Raw genomic sequence first — 18,842 nt, 5'->3', positions numbered from 1 at the left:
CTGAATGTAAGTAAGGGCGATGCTGGAAAAGAAGCATTCTGACTCCAGTGGTAACAAAGTCATGGCAAGCTTGGGGGCGGGGGACGTTTTCTCCCCTTATTGTTTACTATCAAGGATTTTACCGGCTAAATCGTTACGCATTAGCTTATCTCCGTAGTTGGACCACCTGAGGCTGTGGATATAATTCTAGCCGAATGCAAAAAACCTAAATGGAAGGGGTTGTTAAAAGTTGTGCATGTAAAACTAGTAGCTTTATTTATATGCCTTACTTTGTTTTTGTTAGGCAAATTCATGGCACCTGGTAAAATTAAACCAGGAAAAAGAAATTAAAATCAGAAGATAGATTGTGCATACTTCATCAGGACAGGTGTAAAAAAAAAAAAAACGTTCTCAAACAGGGAGTTTTATAAACACCTGCCATAAAACAAAAAAATTCAGGTGTGAATATTCGTACAATCGCAATTTATTATTCTATCACAAATACAATTCATTTTTTATGCCATAAATGGCCGGGGTAGGAATAGCTCAGTGGGTAGCGAATACTGGTTTCCAACACGGAGATCACAGGTTCGAATCCAGCTTGGTGGCACTTGGATTTTTTTTTCTTTCTTCCTAGGAGCTTTCTACAGCTCACTGTCCGGTGATGGATAGGGTTGTCTGTAACGTTAGAAAACTGTCACCAGAGGTCAGCAGTGACTCTGAGAAAAGCTCCGGGCGCCAAAGACCTCAGATGTTGTCGCGCTTAAAAAGAAACTGAAAATATTGAATGAGGACATGGCAACTTCCCTCAAAAGTTAAAAAAAAACCTTCATTAAAGAACTAATGTTCGAATAAACAAAGTTAAAATAAATTTTACTGGGAGGCTGAACACTCAAATTAGTGGGGACAAAATATTGTCTATACATCTCCGAGATGTCCCGCTCTAGATAACTTCTTCTAGGAACGATCTCCCAGATTTCCAAAGAAAACCTGGGTGGGTAACCAGTGCTGGAGAGGTGTATATTCATCTAAGTAAGTATCTTTTGAATGCCAGAAATTGGATGCTTGGGATATACCAGCTGGAGATTATTCCAGGCTATTGGTATCCTCCCTTTTTTCTAAATTTTTTTTTGGAAAGCCTGGGTTACCCCAGATCACCCAGTTCCAGGTAAGCCATCCTCACAACTTCTTTGGGAGTGTTACAGGAAATGGTTATAGCAAACTGCTGTCTTCCACCTCTCATATTGGAATGCGAACGGAAAATTCAGTTCAAACTATTTATTTTTTGTTTTCTAAATATATTATTTTCATAGAAACTTACTCACTAACAGATAATTGGCTTCAAAACCATTTTTTCGAACTCAAAGGACTTTAAACGAAAAGATAAAAAAAAAAAATAAGAAAACCAAGAAAGCCGATAATCAATAAAAAAAAGAGAAGAGATTGTGCACAATTCAGTCAGACAGGTGTGTTCAGTCTTCAGACTGAATGACTGACTGTTAACACACCTGCTTTTTTAAAAACAAAAAAATCAATAATTTATACCATTTTACTACAAGCTGCGACATGTACAGCCAGCCACTAGTTTGTCGTTTGTCTGTTAACCAGCTTATTATCAAGAAATCGTTAAAAGAATTTCTGATATAATTAGCGAAAAATCGATGTTTTAACAATCGAAAAAAAATTGATAAAAGATACAATGCTCATTAGCACACAAGAATTTGAAATAAAATATAAGTTTAAGTTGATGAGGCTATCGAATCATCCACAAACTTTAGTTTTCAAGTTTGAATCATACTTTTGAATCATTTGACTCAGTTGAATCATACATCATTTAATCATACATTTGAATCAGTTGAATCATACATTTGAATCATTTAATCATAAATTTGAGTCATATATCGATAGACTTTTTATTTTAGCACATAATTTTATAAAAGATAACTCTTTATAAGGGCAGACATTAAATGACACCAGCATGCTTTTACAGACACCTGTTTTACAACAGTTTGACCAACAGTGCTTTAAATCTTGTTAATTTTTTTTTAACCCACCTTGATATATGATCTTGATACTTGTTCAGACATGAACCCCCCTCTCTTCAAAGACAATAAAGTGAACATTCCTGGTCGATTTTCTAAAATAATAACTTATTTTTATTTTGCCAATTTTAAATTGTGTACATCGTGTGTTAAAATTTAAATTCCATATCTCTAGAAAAAATTTCACCGCTATTCTTTGATAGAATTCAAGTTTTGGCAAAGTAATAATGAAGTTCTTTGCAGAAATTAATGATTATCCCTGCTGTAATTTCAACTACTTTACGCATCTTGATAAAACGAAGAACAGTAAAGTCTGTAAAGTAAAAGTAAAATAATTGCCGATTTCTTCAGACTGGCTTTAAGTCCAATTAGGTGTTGTGAACGGAGGCTACAAGCCAACGTACTTTTCTTTAAATTTTTCGTATTAAACGTTAAATAAAATCCAATGCCTAGAATAGGGAATCGAACCTAATATCAACAATGGTTCTTTAGTTTGCGGATCTCGCTTCTAACCGTTCAGCTACTGTGGCGCTTAAAGAAGTCACGGTGACTGGTCACCATTCAAAGATCACTGACGCTCTAGGCTAATGGAAGAGTTATCCTCTCTACAAGAGAATGCATAAAAGAAGCAGCGATGCACTCAGCCGTTCATTAACTTATCTACCACCTGTGAATCTTTAGAGTGCATTACGCTTGCAGTACGAATCAATTTAAAGATTGAATCTCCAGTATTGATTCATTCATTGATCCATTACGGATCACCGCCATGACTCTAATCTTGTTCATATTTCATACGTAGTTGTTAATCAGTGTTTATCACTTAGTACTTCACAAAAATACTCTCATACGATAATATTCATTCAAAAAAATGCTAGGCCTAACTAAAAAATAGTACATAAACAAAATTATTTAAACAGATAAGCTGTAGTTCTCAATTACCAAGAGATGTATGCGTCAATCGAAGCGGATGTTCCTGCGGTTCAGGTGAGGACAACTTCCTTTTCCTAGGTCTTCCTTTGGCTGCCCAAGCGGGTGATATCGGACGGTCCACAATATCCGGCGGTGGTAGGAGTTCGTAATGTGGTCGACAGTAGACAGAGCCAGCTCGCATGCCGAACATATCTCCTTTGGTCAACAGTACACCGCAGGTAGTACAGGCGAAACAGTGTAAATGGAAGACCTCGCCACGGGCTCGCATCACCAGTTCTGTTGAGGAGATACCCGTGCCACAACGGCTACATCTTCTTACGCCGAATAACCTTCGGATTTTAAACATAAAATAGTAACAGAATTATTAATTGTTATGGGTTTATTGTTATAGCAAAACTTATAAATCAAATAAAAGCAAACCATTGGCTTTAGCAGAAGTTATTATTACTATTATTTTTAAACTTAGAAAGTGCTTAAATATGACGTCATTGCGCCAGCAGCCTTCTTTTTTTCAGAACACTGCTAGTCTCCGGACAGTGTTCTCTCGTTACAGACAACACTTCCATCACCAGTCAGTGAGGTGAAAGAACCTTCATTGAAGAGAAAAGGGTAACTGAGTTAAAAAAAAAAAGACACGCTAAAAAAAAAAAAAATTAATAATAATCGATAATGTTTGACTTCTGAATAACCTACAAAGATAAAAATCAATTTCTATGTAATGGAGAGAAAGATGTATATGTTTAGGATCAAGTATAGCCTTGATCAAACAAGCAATAACTATGAACTTCCTTTAGTTAGAACTAACTTAGAAATACAGGTGTGATATATTCCCTGTAAACACTATTAAGGTTATGTTTACACTATTAAGGCTTGTGTGATACATCGATAAAAATATATAAGTATATGAGAATAACAAATTACTGTAAATAAAAAAAGTTTACGGAATAAATTTAAATTTTTCTCCAACTACACGTTAAGGAAAACCGTGCGAACACTGAACATTTACATAATTGAATTTCCACCAAAAATATCGATTTATCGATTTTATTATTCCTTATGTGTGATTGTGAAACAGCGGTATAACTGAAAAACGGAAAATACTGGAACCTTCAGCCAACCACAAGTGTCAGTTTACTGAAGGAATTTTTCAAAAACAACTCAAAAATTTATTTACTCAATGCACACATCTAGGACTTATTTTTTTTTCCACGAAAATGCTTCTTAAAGTAGTATTTCGGGGAAAGGAGGAGGTTAAGCTTCTCTTTTAAATTGAGTTGAAGTACTGAGGGACTTAAGAGTGTTCATGGAATTAGATTCCTTTTAGAATAGACGATTAAAATATGATTCGCATTTTGATTTCAAGATTTTAAATGGCGTTATCGTTGGTGCTCGAAAAAACTTATCTCAAACACCTCGCAGCAATTTTTAACAATCCCTCATTTTACCAGCGCATATTCAGCGAACAGAAAAAGTGGTAAAAACATGTGCTGTAGAAGATGGAACAATTTAGTGTCCAAAGAGTTGGAATTGTTTGTATCAGATAAGAAAATTAACATTTTTTTAAGAATAAGGAGGGGGGGAAAGCTTATTGTACGTTTCAATCATTTGTAACTGTGCAGTTTTTTTTTTGGCTCGAAGTATGACTGCAAGTATAAATAAATATACCAAAATATAAATAAATAAATTACAATAGGTATCTAGAGGCGCCACGGTAGCCGAGCGGTTAAGAGACTAGACCCGCAATGCTAAGATGTATTGTTGGTTTAGTGGGTTCGATTCCCCCGGTCTAGGCCTTGGATTTTATTTAATGGTTAATATGAGAAATTTATAGTAAAGTATGTTAGGCGGTTATGAGACAAGACCCGCAATGCTAAGATGTATTGTTGGTTTAGTGGGCTCGATTCCCCAGTGTCTAGGCCTTGGATTTTATTTTATGGTTAATATGAGAAATTTATAGACGCCTCCGTTCCATGACACCTAATTTCTGATAGTTGCACTTAAAGTTCGACTGAAAAAAATACATCTTACAGCGGAAGGGCCATTTTACTGGATTAAATTTTGTAGTTCTTAGCGATTTATTTCGAACATATTGTTCTAAGACAATTTTTTTTTTTTTTTGAAGGAAAATTGCGCTCTGAGAAAAATCAGGTGAGTTTCCACAACAGATCTAAAAATATTATTCATAACCAGTGGGCTCTTAACACGTATACTTCCGGCGAGAACTAGCCCATAACTTGGTGAGCAGCAAGAGAAGATAACAGTGGCATTACCTGCCAACAAAACCTGCTATCGATTTTCCCTGAGTAAATAAATGTGAGAATACAGCCGTATGTGTGATTTCCATTCCTTCTTTTTCTACCCCCCTCTTCACTGGTCGTCTACCCACCATTGGCCCAGGTCTCTGCAAAGTAAGGTGCCCCACTGGATCAATAGCGGAGGAACATGGTTAAGTCTGTCTGCCTGGTCTATGTAAGAGCGGATGGAAGACGACGCGTGTCTTATCATCTGTATATCTACTCCCCAATTTCCGCCTTTCTCAGCTCTTGTTACCTTCGTTAGCCCTTGGAACTACTACAAGGGACATCACGCATTGCCCTGCAAGAGCATAGAGGACTAGTACAAAAAATGGGATCTGGAAACTACTTCTTTATTTTATTTTAATTTCCATTTACATAATTCAAATAAAAAGCAATTATCATTACAAATTGCCAACATTATGTATTTAATTCCTGTTCCCTCTACGTTTGCTACTCCAATTAGTACTATCGTTAGGAATTATCTATTGTACATAAAACATGAGCACAACTTGTTTCTTTTTTGTCTGTATGTACACCCTGTTTCTTAAAATTATTAATATTTCTTTTTCTTTTAATTAGTTTTATTAGATAAAAATTAAAATGACAAAAAATATTATTATGACTAAAATTGTTTACCGCATTTTCGCGACCAAAAACTGTCTAAAACAGTGTTTCCCAACCTGTGGTACGCGTACCACTGGTGTTACGCGAGTTGCTGGTTGGTGGTACGCGAAAAATAATCAATAATGGCGGACATGAAAAATTTACAAAAAAAAAAATTAAATCATAAAAATATTATAGATCCGTTTTTTTCCTATAATTCATAAAAATTATTTTATTTAATAATATTATACAGTAAATTTGTTAATAATGTACAGTAATAAAGTAAGTCTGTCTCAAGATATATGAAGAAATACGAGGGTCGTTTGAAAAGTCCGTGCAAAAATAAAAACTACTTAATTTTTTGGGGTAAACCTTTTTTATTTTTCAACATAGTCTCCTTTTAGGCTTATACACTTCGTCCAACGCTGCTCTACTTTGTTGATCCCTTCCGAATAGTAGGATTTGTCCAAGTCTGAAAAATAGCCATTCGTTTCTGCAATCACCTCCTCGTTTCAATAAAATCTTTTTCCCGCCAGCCATTTCTTCATATTGGGGAACAAATAGTAGTCCGAGGGAGCCAAGTCTGGAGAATAGGGGGGATGTGAAACGAGTTGGAACCCTATTTCCATTAATTTTGCGACCACAACTGCTGAGGTGTGAGCTGGTGCGTTGTCGTGATGGAAAAGGACTTTTTTTGTGGGCCAATCGTGGGCGTTTTTCTTGCAGCTCGGTTTTCCAATAACGATGAATAATATGCACCTGTAATAGTTTTACCCTTTTCCAGATAGTCGATGAGGATTATTCCTTGCGAATCCCAAAAGACAGTCGCCATAAACTTTCCGGCCGAAGGAACGGTCTTCGCCCTTTTTTTGGCGCAGATTCCCCCTTGGTAACCCATTGTTTAGATTGTTCTTTGGTCTCAGGAGTGTAGTGATGTATCCATGTTTCATCCACAGTGACGAAACGACGCTTAAAGTCCTGCAGATTCTTCTGGAACAGCTGCAAACCGTCCTTGCCAACACTTCACACGATTTCGTTTTTGGTCAAGCGTGAGCAATCGCGGCACCCATCTTGCGGATAGCTTTGTCATGTCCAAATGTTGATGCAAAATATTATGTACCCGTTCATTTCATAAAGTAGTGTTTAATCAACACACGAAATTCTTTTTCGTCCATTTTTTGAAAATCACTCGACATCCTCGATTCAAACGAATGCTAAACACAAAGAAATAGACCGATCTGGCTGAAACTTGGTGTGTGTTCTTCCAAGAGATGCTACTAACTAAACATAACCTCGATACGCGCCAGTAGTGCTATCTCTCTGACTTTGCACGGACTTTTCAAACGACCCTCGTATAAATAGCACATTGGTATCTCTATACAAATAAAGATAATAATAGTAAAATAAACACTCGGGAATAACAAATTTGCACGAAATACTATCATTTTTACGAAGTGGTACAATTTAGCATGATGTACTACCACCAAGTGGTACGGTGAGCCAAAAAAGGTTGGGAAACGCTGGTTCTAAAGTAATTAAACTAATCTTATCTTAAAACGTTAGACTACTCTGAGAACGGAAATTACAGAGAGCTTTTCTTTAAACCTCTCGAAAGATGTTGAACGAAAACAGGAAATACGTATTTGGAAGTTCCTCTGTAGCGTGCTTTATTAATAACTGGAAAAGCGCCTCTTTAAAGAAGAAAAATACTACTTCCGGTTAACCAATTTTGACCAAAACTTTTTTTGGGGGGAGGGGAGCATTCTCTCTCAATCTCTCTCTCTCGGCTCTGGTGGTGCCTAAGCCACAAATATAGACTTTCAACTTTTTGCGATTTTTATTTTGAGTTCCAATGGTGGTTATATGCATGAGCATTCTAATTTGGAAAAATTAAAAAACATTTTTTTTTTTCAGGACATGAATATTCCCGGTAATAAGTAGAAATCGGAAATCTGGGCGATTATCTACTTGGCTGAAGTCAAAAAATGAGCTTAAGTAGCTGTTGAAAAAAAATGAAAAAGATAACATAATAAATCTACCTTAAACTCAATAAGGAAGTTAAAATTAAGAGTCTTACATAAACCAAAAAACCGAAAGAAGAAAATACCATAGCCTTCTGAATATATTAATTATAAATAATAATAATAAAAAACAGCTGTTACTAATTACTACGTTTAATAATCAGCGAGCGCACATGTATATTGATAATAATGAAGAAAGGTGGGTGGGCGGGCGGGAGGGTGTCCGGTATAAGCGCGGGTAAAATGGATGTCCGGTATGAGAATGGGGAAATTACAACAATGTTACCAACCAACTTCTGCTATGTAATTCACCTGTATAATGTAAGCGCCATCTACAGGTGAAATCTTGAATTATGTACATTAGATATTCTAAGAGCGTGAACACACCTATTAAAGATTCATTTTATTCCATTTATTATTTATTAGTGCATTTTAATTGTTTCTCAATCTGTAGCATTTTGAAATAGATAGATTAATTGTCTATTATTAGGAGTTTGGAGTCCATTTAAATTACTAGTTCAATTAGTAAGAATCTTTTAATCTGTAATGAACAAGAAAAAAGAAATAAACTTTTTAGGGGAGAAAAGGGCAAAGGTGAAGGGAACCTCAAAAGAGCCTCATAAATTTTTGGGGAATGGGCACGAAAAAATGATTACTGCATTTTTGAACTGACAAAACATACCAAGCCGATACCTAGAACTAAGTCCACTTCTCTAGTCGAAGAATACGAGTGTTGGGTGTTTGGGAGTCCGCAGATCAACGACCACCTCAGCGACCAGGATCAAAAGTTTTCATTGACATGGGTTTCCACGCACTGCAAACACATGGAAGTACTACTCAACATCCCTAGTGTAAGTGTAAAATGTGTACGTCTGAGTGAGGTTCATCTTTTTTTGGTTAGGTGTTTTTGTGTGCTGAACTGCCACTCCCTAAGAAACAGCTTATTTGCTCCCCCTGCGGTACTTTGAAACTTAATAAGTACTTCGACTTTAGAAAGTGGTTAGCTCAAAAAAGTATACACAAAATTTAAAGAAATTCGCAAGAGCTAGTTTCGAAAAAACCTCAAAAGACTAAAAAAAAAAAATTGATTTAGTTAAGTGGCACTTCCGGTAGGTTGTTTTTCTCCAAAAGTTTTTTATCGTCAGGCTCGAAACTGTTTGACTCAGAAAACAAATTTGAACACACTTCACTTACAGACAAATACATATATGTACAGATCAATTAAAGAGAACTACTTTTTTTGGAGTCAGTTATCTCAATAGATAAAGAAAGGTAATGCCTAGTTTTTCAGGACGAGCTTTAAGGCCTCAATTATCACAAATTAGGTGTCTTGGACGGAGGCGACTAGCTACTTTACTATAAATTTCTCATATTAAACCATTAAATAAAAATCCAAAGGCCTAGACACTGGGAATCGAACCCACTAAACCAACAATACATCTTAGCATTGCGGGTCTAGTCTCTTAACCGCCTAACATACTTTATTATAAATTTCTCATATTAACCATTAAATAAAATCTAAGGACTAGACACCAGGGAATCGAAACCACTAAACCAACAATACATCTTAGCATTGCGGGTCTAGTCTCTTAACCGCCTAACGTACTTTACTATAAATTTCTCATATTAACCATTAAATAAAAATCCAAAGGCTTAGACACCGGGAATCGAACCCACTAAACCAACAATACATCTTAGCATTGCGGGTCTAGCCTCTTAACCGCTCGGCTACTAAAGGGGGCCTCAATATTTAATTTGCACTTAAATCCTACCAGTAACCTAACCTCACTTTTCATAATAGTGTTAAATAAAATAATTAATAATGAACAATCGCGTGTAACAGGAGAACAGGATTATCAGGATAATAATAATAATGATGAAATAAAATTAGTTGATGTTTTGACAACAAGAGGAACACGTGTCCTACAGGATTACTTCGATCGTATTTCCATCTAGATCGAGTCTGATCTCTACTAAGTCAGGATTGTATTAGTTAAGATAGGAGCCATCAAGGAAATAGAGGTTGAAAACAAATCTTGTTCAAGCAAGTGAAGAGATTTTTTGAAGCTCATCAGATAATTGAGGGTTTAGCTATAAAAGAAGGACTTGTGCACAGTGGACAATAGAGGTCTCCCTGGTTGAGCATTGTATCCTTCTAGTCTGGTACATCCCCATCCTGACAGGAAACTAGTAAAAAAAAAAAAGGAAGAAGAGTTAATCAGCCTTGAATGAACTTGCACAGAACCAAAAGAGAAAGACGAGAAAGCCACGTGTCCACTGGTGACACGGGTGTTCCTGTTAACTGGCCTCCTGCTCCTACCCCTATTATACCAGTCACGTGTCCCTGATTAGCCTAACTAGTCTAGGATGATCAGGTTATTTGCGGGTGTATGAACATCCGTGCAACCGTATCCATATATCCCTCATCATCTATCTTACGCTTTTCATGGAAGATAAAGAAAAAAGAGAAAAAAGACACCCACATTCTGTGACCATATCGATCCATATCAGGTGTAATCGGTATACCTTTTGTTTTGTGGTCCTAGGGTACGCGACTGCATCATACTAGGGGAGGTAGTATTTTCTTTTTCATAATAATTTGAGCTGAAACCGGTTCATAAACCTACTGTCATGTATTAAATCAATTCGCAATCTCTTCCGGTACAAGGTTCACTGATCTAATCTGAGGCTAAACGCCCTCATTGGCCTGTACAGCATACAGGAAGTTGTAAAATGATTACGGGAGAGTCCATCCTTTTTAACTACTCTATTTCCTCTTACTCCAATCAGTGGAAAACGTAAAATTTTCTTTGTTCTTTGCTTTTTCTTTTCTACGAACTCGGAAATTAACAACTTATTCAATAAGGGCGTAGTAATGCCCTTAAAAGACAGATGTAAACTTTATTACACTTGTGTACATTACTCACAAAGAAATAAAGTACCAATGTATTAACGTAACATCCTTTTTAATACAGTTTAGGGGACGCTTAAGATGATGGACCAAGCATAAGATGATGGACCAAGGACTAGCAATAAAAAAGGATAGAAAAAACCTACAGCTAGAGAAATTTAGAGAAAGGCATGCTAAATTCTTTTGTTCAAAGTAGGGAATGGATTGGTTCATAGGAGGCTATTTCGTGGCAGAATGGGTTAAGGAGTTTCAGCAGACGGTTTTTTTTTGATGAAGAAGATTATTATTGATTTTATTGACCCATGGAGTGAGTCAAGTTCTAGTATGTCGAGGAGAGAATCCAGTGGTAAGTCTGAGAAGTTTGTTCAAGGCTGTCTGGATGAACCTTGATGTTACTATTTCAGGTCAGACTCCAGAAGTGCAGGCTTAGGAGTAACATCGGCCTCTGATGACCACTTTGTAGAGCAGGAGTTCGTTCTGTAGACTTCAGAGTCTCATCGGAGTAAAGTCTGTAGTTTAAGTCTAGTCAGAATTGACTTCTTGAGTAGAGAATGTCCACAGTTTGTTGGTCCAAAGTTAAGCCGAGATGCTTGACTCGATTAGATCACCAAGATCCAGAACATTGTTGGGTCTAACTTATCTGTAGAGAAAGCGTCTACGTTTTGGTGAACAGAGTATGGCGTTTGTCTTCTCACGGTTTATTTAGTGCAGTATTCAGTCAGTTAGTCTCTGTTGCTTAAGTAAGTCTCGATTGTGACGTACTACGTACTATTCTTTTATGGGTATATTCTCTAAGGCGTCTAAAGCCACGTCATCAGCGTACACAGCAAGATTGATATGCGGAGATTTAGGAAGTGTGAATTTATGGATGTGATGAGACAGAATGGGACCTAGGATGGAAACCTTGAGGAACGCCTGCTACGATTAGACAGGATTATGAAGGCAGGCAAAGTTTAGGACAGATTTCCTGTTTGCAGAGATATGAGTGTAGGAATTTTATGAGGTGCAAAGGGAAGTTAATAGTACATGCAAGGACGATTTCCTGAAAATCACTTTCCCAAAGTATCAAAGGAGTCACATTTAATCACTGAAATATTTCCCTAGAAAATTTGTATTTCCACAAAGTATTTTCTAAAGTGCGTCATAAAAAGACTAAGTTTTAAGTATTTATGAGATAATTACACTTCAAAAACAATAAATCACCAAATTTTATCAAGAATATTTCAAAATATAAACAATAATTTAGAGCGATTTCAGTAAGCTAAACATCTTCTTGAGCAGGGGCACCAATATCAATAACGTTGAGGGCTAACCACAGTCCCAGTTTGTTTTGTAAACAAACGATCAACATTTACACACCTCAACAAAACATAGGAAGGAAACTTAAACCGCTGAACAAACAAACGAACAAACACTGCAAAATCTGTAAACCAACAATTAACAAGTATAATTAACAAGTTTCTATAACCACATCAACAAAGCCAATCAATTTAATTGCTTAAAACAGTCGATTTATTTATTTATTGCTTTCTTTATTGATTTACAACTACCCAATAAGATGGTAATGATGATGATGTTAATTGAAAGGGTGCTCTTTTCTATCGTGCGATCACTCAGGTGATCGCAAGGCTATCGATGACGTTTCACTCGTCGGGAAAGATTCGAAGGAAGCCTAGTTTAAGATAAGTTGCTTATGAACGGGTTGAAGAGTTAGAAAAGTTTGGAATATAATTTTGTGTAACAAGATTCGGGTTAGGTCCAGAAGAAAGAGATTCTTAGGTCTCAGGTGTTACGTTTATCGAAGTAAAGTCCAATATATACCGCACTGAATAGGAGTCTGGTTCAGAGAGATTCGGAGGGAGTACTTTATGATTTAGGGTAAAGTTATGTAGTGTGATTTGGCCTCGTTGATCTTGATTCTCCTAAGTTTTAGTCGTCGTAGGTCATTTCTATTTGTCCAAGTCGGTTGTATTTTCTAAGTCCTGTAAATGGTGGTAGGTTGTTCAGAAAGCCGGGCATGATTAGAGAAGGATTACGTGATTTTAAATTCGGTTAAGCTATAAGGATAGCAGGAGCACAGAGTACTGATCCACCCATTAGCAGTAGTTGATGTAAATAGTTGTATACAGTAGAGGGATGAATGTGTGAAGCGAATGTATTTATAAGTAAGAATGGAGAATGAGTGATATTCTAGTGATAAGCACCTAGACCAGTGGTTCTTAACCTTTTCATAGACGCGGAACACAATTATATGTATATATTTTTCTCGCAGAACACTAACATTAAATAATCTGAAATTCGGTATTTAGCAAGAAATAAAAATTAAACTCAAATTAAAAAAAAAGGAACAATTTTTTGTTTCGTATCATTCCTAAGTTTCTAAATTTCAATACATTTAAAATTGAAATTTCGCGGAACACTTGGACCATATACGCGGAACACCGGTTAAGAACCACTGCTTTATATCTTTCAAAATTATAGATCTGTGCACCAAATAACTATAGTTTATAATTGAGAAAAACAAAGTGTATAAAAGAACAAAATTCCATACCAATACGTGGTTCACAGTGGGAGATATAGAACGGCCCAAATTTTACCGAATTTCATGACCCAAAAAATTTTCAACCCTTTATATCTTCTACATTTATAGATCTGTGCACAAAATAACTATAGTTTATAATTGAGAAAAACAAAGTGTATAATAGAAAAAAATTCCATATCAATATTTGGTTCACAGTGGGAGATATAGAAAGGCCGTAATTTTACAAAATTTCATGACCCAAAAAATTTTCAACCCTTTATATCTTCTACCTTTTTAGATCTGTGCACAAAATAACTATAGTTTATAATTGAGAAAAACAAAATGTATAAGAGAACAAAATTCCATACCAATACGTGGTTCACAGTGGGAGATATAGAACGGCGGTAATTTCATGACCCAAAAAATTTTCAACCCTTTATATCTTCTATATTTATAGATCTGTGCACAAAATAACTTAAGTTTATAATTGAGAAAAACAAAGTGTATAAGAGAACAAAATTCCATATCAATATGTGGTTTACAGTGGGAGATATAGAACGGCCGTAATTTTACAGAATTTCATGACCCAAAAAATTTTCAACCCTTTATATCTTCTACATTTATAGATCTGTGCACAAAATAACTTTAGTTTATAAATGAGAAAAACAAAGTGTATAAGAGAACAAAATTCCATATAAATACGTGGTTCACAGTAGGAGATATAGAAAGGCCTTAATTTTACAGAATTTCATGACCCAAAAAATTTTCAACCCTTTATATCTTCTACATTTATAGATCTGTGCACAAAATAACTTTAGTTTATAATTGAGAAAAACAAAGTGTATCAGAGAACAAAATTCCATATCAATACGTGGTTCACAGTGGGAGATATAGAACGGCCGTAATTTTACAAAATTTCATGACCCAAAAAATTTTCAACCCATTATATCTTCTACATTTATAGATCTGTGCACAAAATAACTTTAGTTTATAATTGAGAAAAAAAATGTGTATAAGAGAACAAAATTCCATACCAATACGTGGTTCACAGTGGGAGATATAGAACGGCGGTAATTTCATGACCCAAAAAATTTTCAACCCTTTATATCTTCTATATTTATAGATCTGTGCACAAAATAACTTAAGTTTATAATTGAGAAAAACAAAGTGTATAAGAGAACAAAATTCCATATCGATATGTGGTTCACAGTGGGAGATATAGAACGGCCGTAATTTTACAGAATTTCATGACCCAAAAAATTTTCAACCCTTTATATCTTCTACATTTATAGATCTGTGCACAAAATAACTTTAGTTTATAATTGAGAAAAACAAAGTGTATCAGAGAACAAAATTCCATATCAATACGTGGTTCACAGTGGGAGATATAGAACGGCCGTAATTTTACAGAATTTCATGACCCAAAAAATTTTCAACCCTTTATATCTTCTACATTTATAGATCTGTGCACAAAATAACTATAGTTTATAAATGAGAAAAACAAAGTGTATAAGAGAACAAAATTCCATATCAATACGTGGTTTACAGTGGGAGATATAGAACGGCCGTAATTTTACAGAATTTCATGACCCTAAAAATTTTCAACCCTTTATATCTTCTACATTTATAGATCTGTGCACAAAATAACTTTAGTTTATAATTGAGAAAAACAAAGTGTATAAGAGAAGAAAATTCCATATCAATACGTGGTTCACAGTGGGAGATATAGAACAGCCGTAATTTTACAGAATTTCATGACCCAAAAAATTTTCAACCCTTTATATCTTCTACATTTATAGATCTGTGCACAAAATAACTTTAGTTTATAATTGAGAAAAACAAAGTGTATAAGAGAACAAAATTCCATACCAATACGTGGTTCACAGTGGGAGATATAGAACGGCCGTAATTTTACAGAATTTCATGACCCAAAAAATGTTCAACCCTTTATATCTTCTACAATTATAGATCTGTGCACAAAATAACTATAGTTTATAAATGAGAAAAACAAAGTGTATAAGAGAACAAAATTCCATAACAATACGTGGTTCACAGTGGGAGATATAGAACGGCCGTAATTTTACAGAATTTCATGACCCAAAAAATTTTCAACCCTTTATATCTTCTACATTTATAGATCTGTGCACCAAATAACTATAGTTTATAATTGAGAAAAACAAAGTGTATAAAAGAACAAAATTCCATACCAATACGTGGTTCACAGTGGGAGATATAGAACGGCCCAAATTTTACCGAATTTCATGACCCAAAAAATTTTCAACCCTTTATATCTTCTACATTTATAGATCTGTGCACAAAATAACTATAGTTTATAATTGAGAAAAACAAAGTGTATAATCAAAAAAATTCCATATTAATATTTGGCTCACAGTGAGAGATATAGAACGGCCATAATTTTACAGAATTTCATGACCCAAAAAATTTTCAACCCTTTATATCTTCTACCTTTTTAGATCTCTGCACAAAATAACTATAGTTTATAATTGAGAAAAACAAAGTGTATAAGAGAACAAAATTCCATACCAATACGTGGTTCACAGTGGGAGATATAGAACGGCCATAATTTTACAGAATTTCATGACCCAAAAAATTTTCAACCCTTTATATCTTCTACCTTTTTAGATCTGTGCACAAAATAACTATAGTTTATAATTGAGAAAAACAAAGTGTATAAGAGAACAAAATTTCATACCAATACGTGGTTCACAGTGAAAGATATAGAACGGCCATAATTTTACAGAATTTCATGACCCAAAACATTTTCAACCCTTTATATCTTCTACATTTATAGATCTGTGCACAAAATAACTTTAGTTTATAATTGAGAAAAACAAAGTGTATAAGAGAACAAAATTCCATATCAATACGTGGTTCACAGTGGGAGATATAGAAAGGCCGTAATTTTACAAAATTTCATGACCCAAAAAATTTTCAACCCTTTATATCTTCTACATTTATAGATCTGTGCACAAAGTAACTTTAATTTATAAATGAAAAAAACAAAGTGTATAAGCGAACAAAATTCCATATGTGGTTCACAGTGGGAGATATAGAAAGGCCATAATTTTACAGAATTTCATGACCCAAAACATTTTCAACCCTTTATATCTTGTACATTTATAGATCTGTGCACAAAATAACTATAGTTTATAAATGAGAAAAGCAAAGTGTATAAGAGAAAAAAATTCCATATCAATACGTGGTTCACAGTGGGAGATATAGAACGGCCGTAATTTTACAGAATTTCATGACCCAAAAAATTTTCAACCCTTTATATCTTCTACATTTATAGATCTGTGCACAAAATAACTTTAGTTTATAATTGAGAAAAACAATGTGTATAAGAGAACAAAATTCCATACCAATACGTGGTTCACAGTGGGAGATATAGATCAGCGGTAATTTCATGACCCAAAAAATTTTCAACCCTTTATATCTTCTATATTTATAGATCTGTGCACAAAATAACTTAAGTTTATAATTGAGAAAAACAAAGTGTATAAGAGAACAAAATTCCATATCAATATGTGGTTCACAGTGGGAGATATAGAACGGCCGTAATTTTACAGAATTTCATGACCCAAAAAATTTTCAACCCTTTATATCTTCTACATTTATAGATCTGTGCACAAAATAACTTTAGTTTATAAATGAGAAAAACAAAGTGTATTAGAGAACAAAATTCCATATAAATACGTGGTTCACAGTGGGAGATATAGAACGGCTTTAATTTTACAGAATTTCATGACCCAAAAAATTTTCAACCTTTTATATCTTCTACATTTATAGATCTGTGCACAAAATAACTATAGTTTATATATGAGAAAAACAAAGTGTATAAGAGAACAAAATTCCATATCAATACGTGGTTCACAGTGGGAGATATAGAACGGCCGTAATTTTACAGAATTTCATGACCCAAAAAATTTTCAACCCTTTATATCTTCTACATTTATAGATCTGTGCACAAAATAACTTTAGTTTATAATTGAGAAAAGCAAAGTGTATCAGAGAACAAAATTCCATATCAATACGTGGTTCACAGTGGGAGATATAGAACGGCCGCAATTTTACAGAATTTCATGACCCAAAAATTTTTCAACCCTTTATATCTTCTACATTTATAGATCTGTGCACAAAATAACTATAGTTTATAAATGAGAAAAACAAAGTGTATAAGAGAACAAAATTCCATATCAATACGTGGTTTACAGTGGGAGATATAGAACGGCCGTAATTTTACAGAATTTCATGACCCTAAAAATTTTCAACCCTTTATATCTTCTACATTTATAGATCTGTGCACAAAATAACTTTAGTTTATAATTGAGAAAAACAAAGTGTATAAGAGAACAAAATTCCATATCAATACGTGGTTCACAGTGGGAGATATAGAACAGCCGTAATTTTACAGAATTTCATGACCCAAAAAAATTTTCAACCCTTTATATCTTCTACATTTATAGATCTGTGCACAAAATAACTATAGTTTATAAATGAGAAAAACAAAGTGTATAAGAGAACAAAATTCCATATCAATACGTGGTTTACAGTGGGAGATATAGAACGGCCGTAATTTTACAGAATTTCATGACCCAAAAAATTTTCAACCCTTTATATCTTCTACATTTATAGATCTGTGCACAAAATAACTTTAGTTTATAATTGAGAAAAACAATGTGTATAAGAGAACAAAATTCCATACCAATACGTGGTTCACAGTGGGAGATTTAGAAAGGCCATAATTTTACAGAATTTCATGACCCAAAACATTTTCAACCCTTTATATCTTCTACATTTATAGATCTGTGCACAAAATAACTATAGTTTATAAATGAGAAAAGCAAAGTGTATAAGAGAAAAAAATTCCATATCAATACGTGGTTCACAGTGGGAGATATAGAACGGCCGTAATTTTACAGAATTTCATGACCCAAAAATTTTTCAACCCTTTATATCTTCTACATTTATAGATCTGTGCACAAAATAACTTTAGTTTATAATTGAGAAAAACAATGTGTATAAGAGAACAAAATTCCATACCAATACGTGGTTCACAGTGGGAGATATAGAACGGCGGTAATTTCATGACCCAAAAAATTTTCAACCCTTTATATCTTCTATATTTATAGATCTGTGCACAAAATAACTTAAGTTTATAATTGAGAAAAACAAAGTGTATAAGAGAACAAAATTCCATATCAATATGTGGTTCACAGTGGGAGATATAGAACGGCCGTAATTTTACAGAATTTCATGACCCAAAAAATTTTCAACCCTTTATATCTTCTACATTTATAGATCTGTGCACAAAATAACTTTAGTTTATAAATGAGAAAAACAAAGTGTATAAGAGAACAAAATTCCATATAAATACGTGGTTCACAGTGGGAGATATAGAACGGCTTTAATTTTACAGAATTTCATGACCCAAAAAATTTTCAACCTTTTATATCTTCTACATTTATAGATCTGTGCACAAAATAACTATAGTTTATATATGAGAAAAACAAAGTG

At 34.3% G+C, this 18,842-nt stretch overlaps 1 protein-coding gene across 2 annotated transcripts in view; it reads right to left on the bottom strand.

Annotated features, from left to right (window-relative positions):
• Positions 1-18,842, bottom strand: part of LOC141450066 (LIM/homeobox protein Lhx9-like) — an 81,540-nt gene that overhangs the window by 37,592 nt on the left and 25,106 nt on the right. For both annotated transcript variants that reach the window (XM_074120103.1, XM_074120102.1), the window contains exon 3: positions 2,961-3,280. In XM_074120103.1, coding sequence (XP_073976204.1) covers positions 2,961-3,280 — 320 coding nt within the window. The remainder of the gene's footprint in view (positions 1-2,960; positions 3,281-18,842) is intronic.

Source organism: Rhodnius prolixus, unplaced genomic scaffold, assembly GCF_049639745.1.
Source record: "Rhodnius prolixus isolate KJV_2025 unplaced genomic scaffold, Rpr scaffold_2, whole genome shotgun sequence".
Taxonomy (NCBI): domain Eukaryota; kingdom Metazoa; phylum Arthropoda; class Insecta; order Hemiptera; family Reduviidae; genus Rhodnius; species Rhodnius prolixus.
Note: the sequence above shows the minus strand (reverse complement) of the source record. Positions and strands in the feature narration are given on the sequence as shown.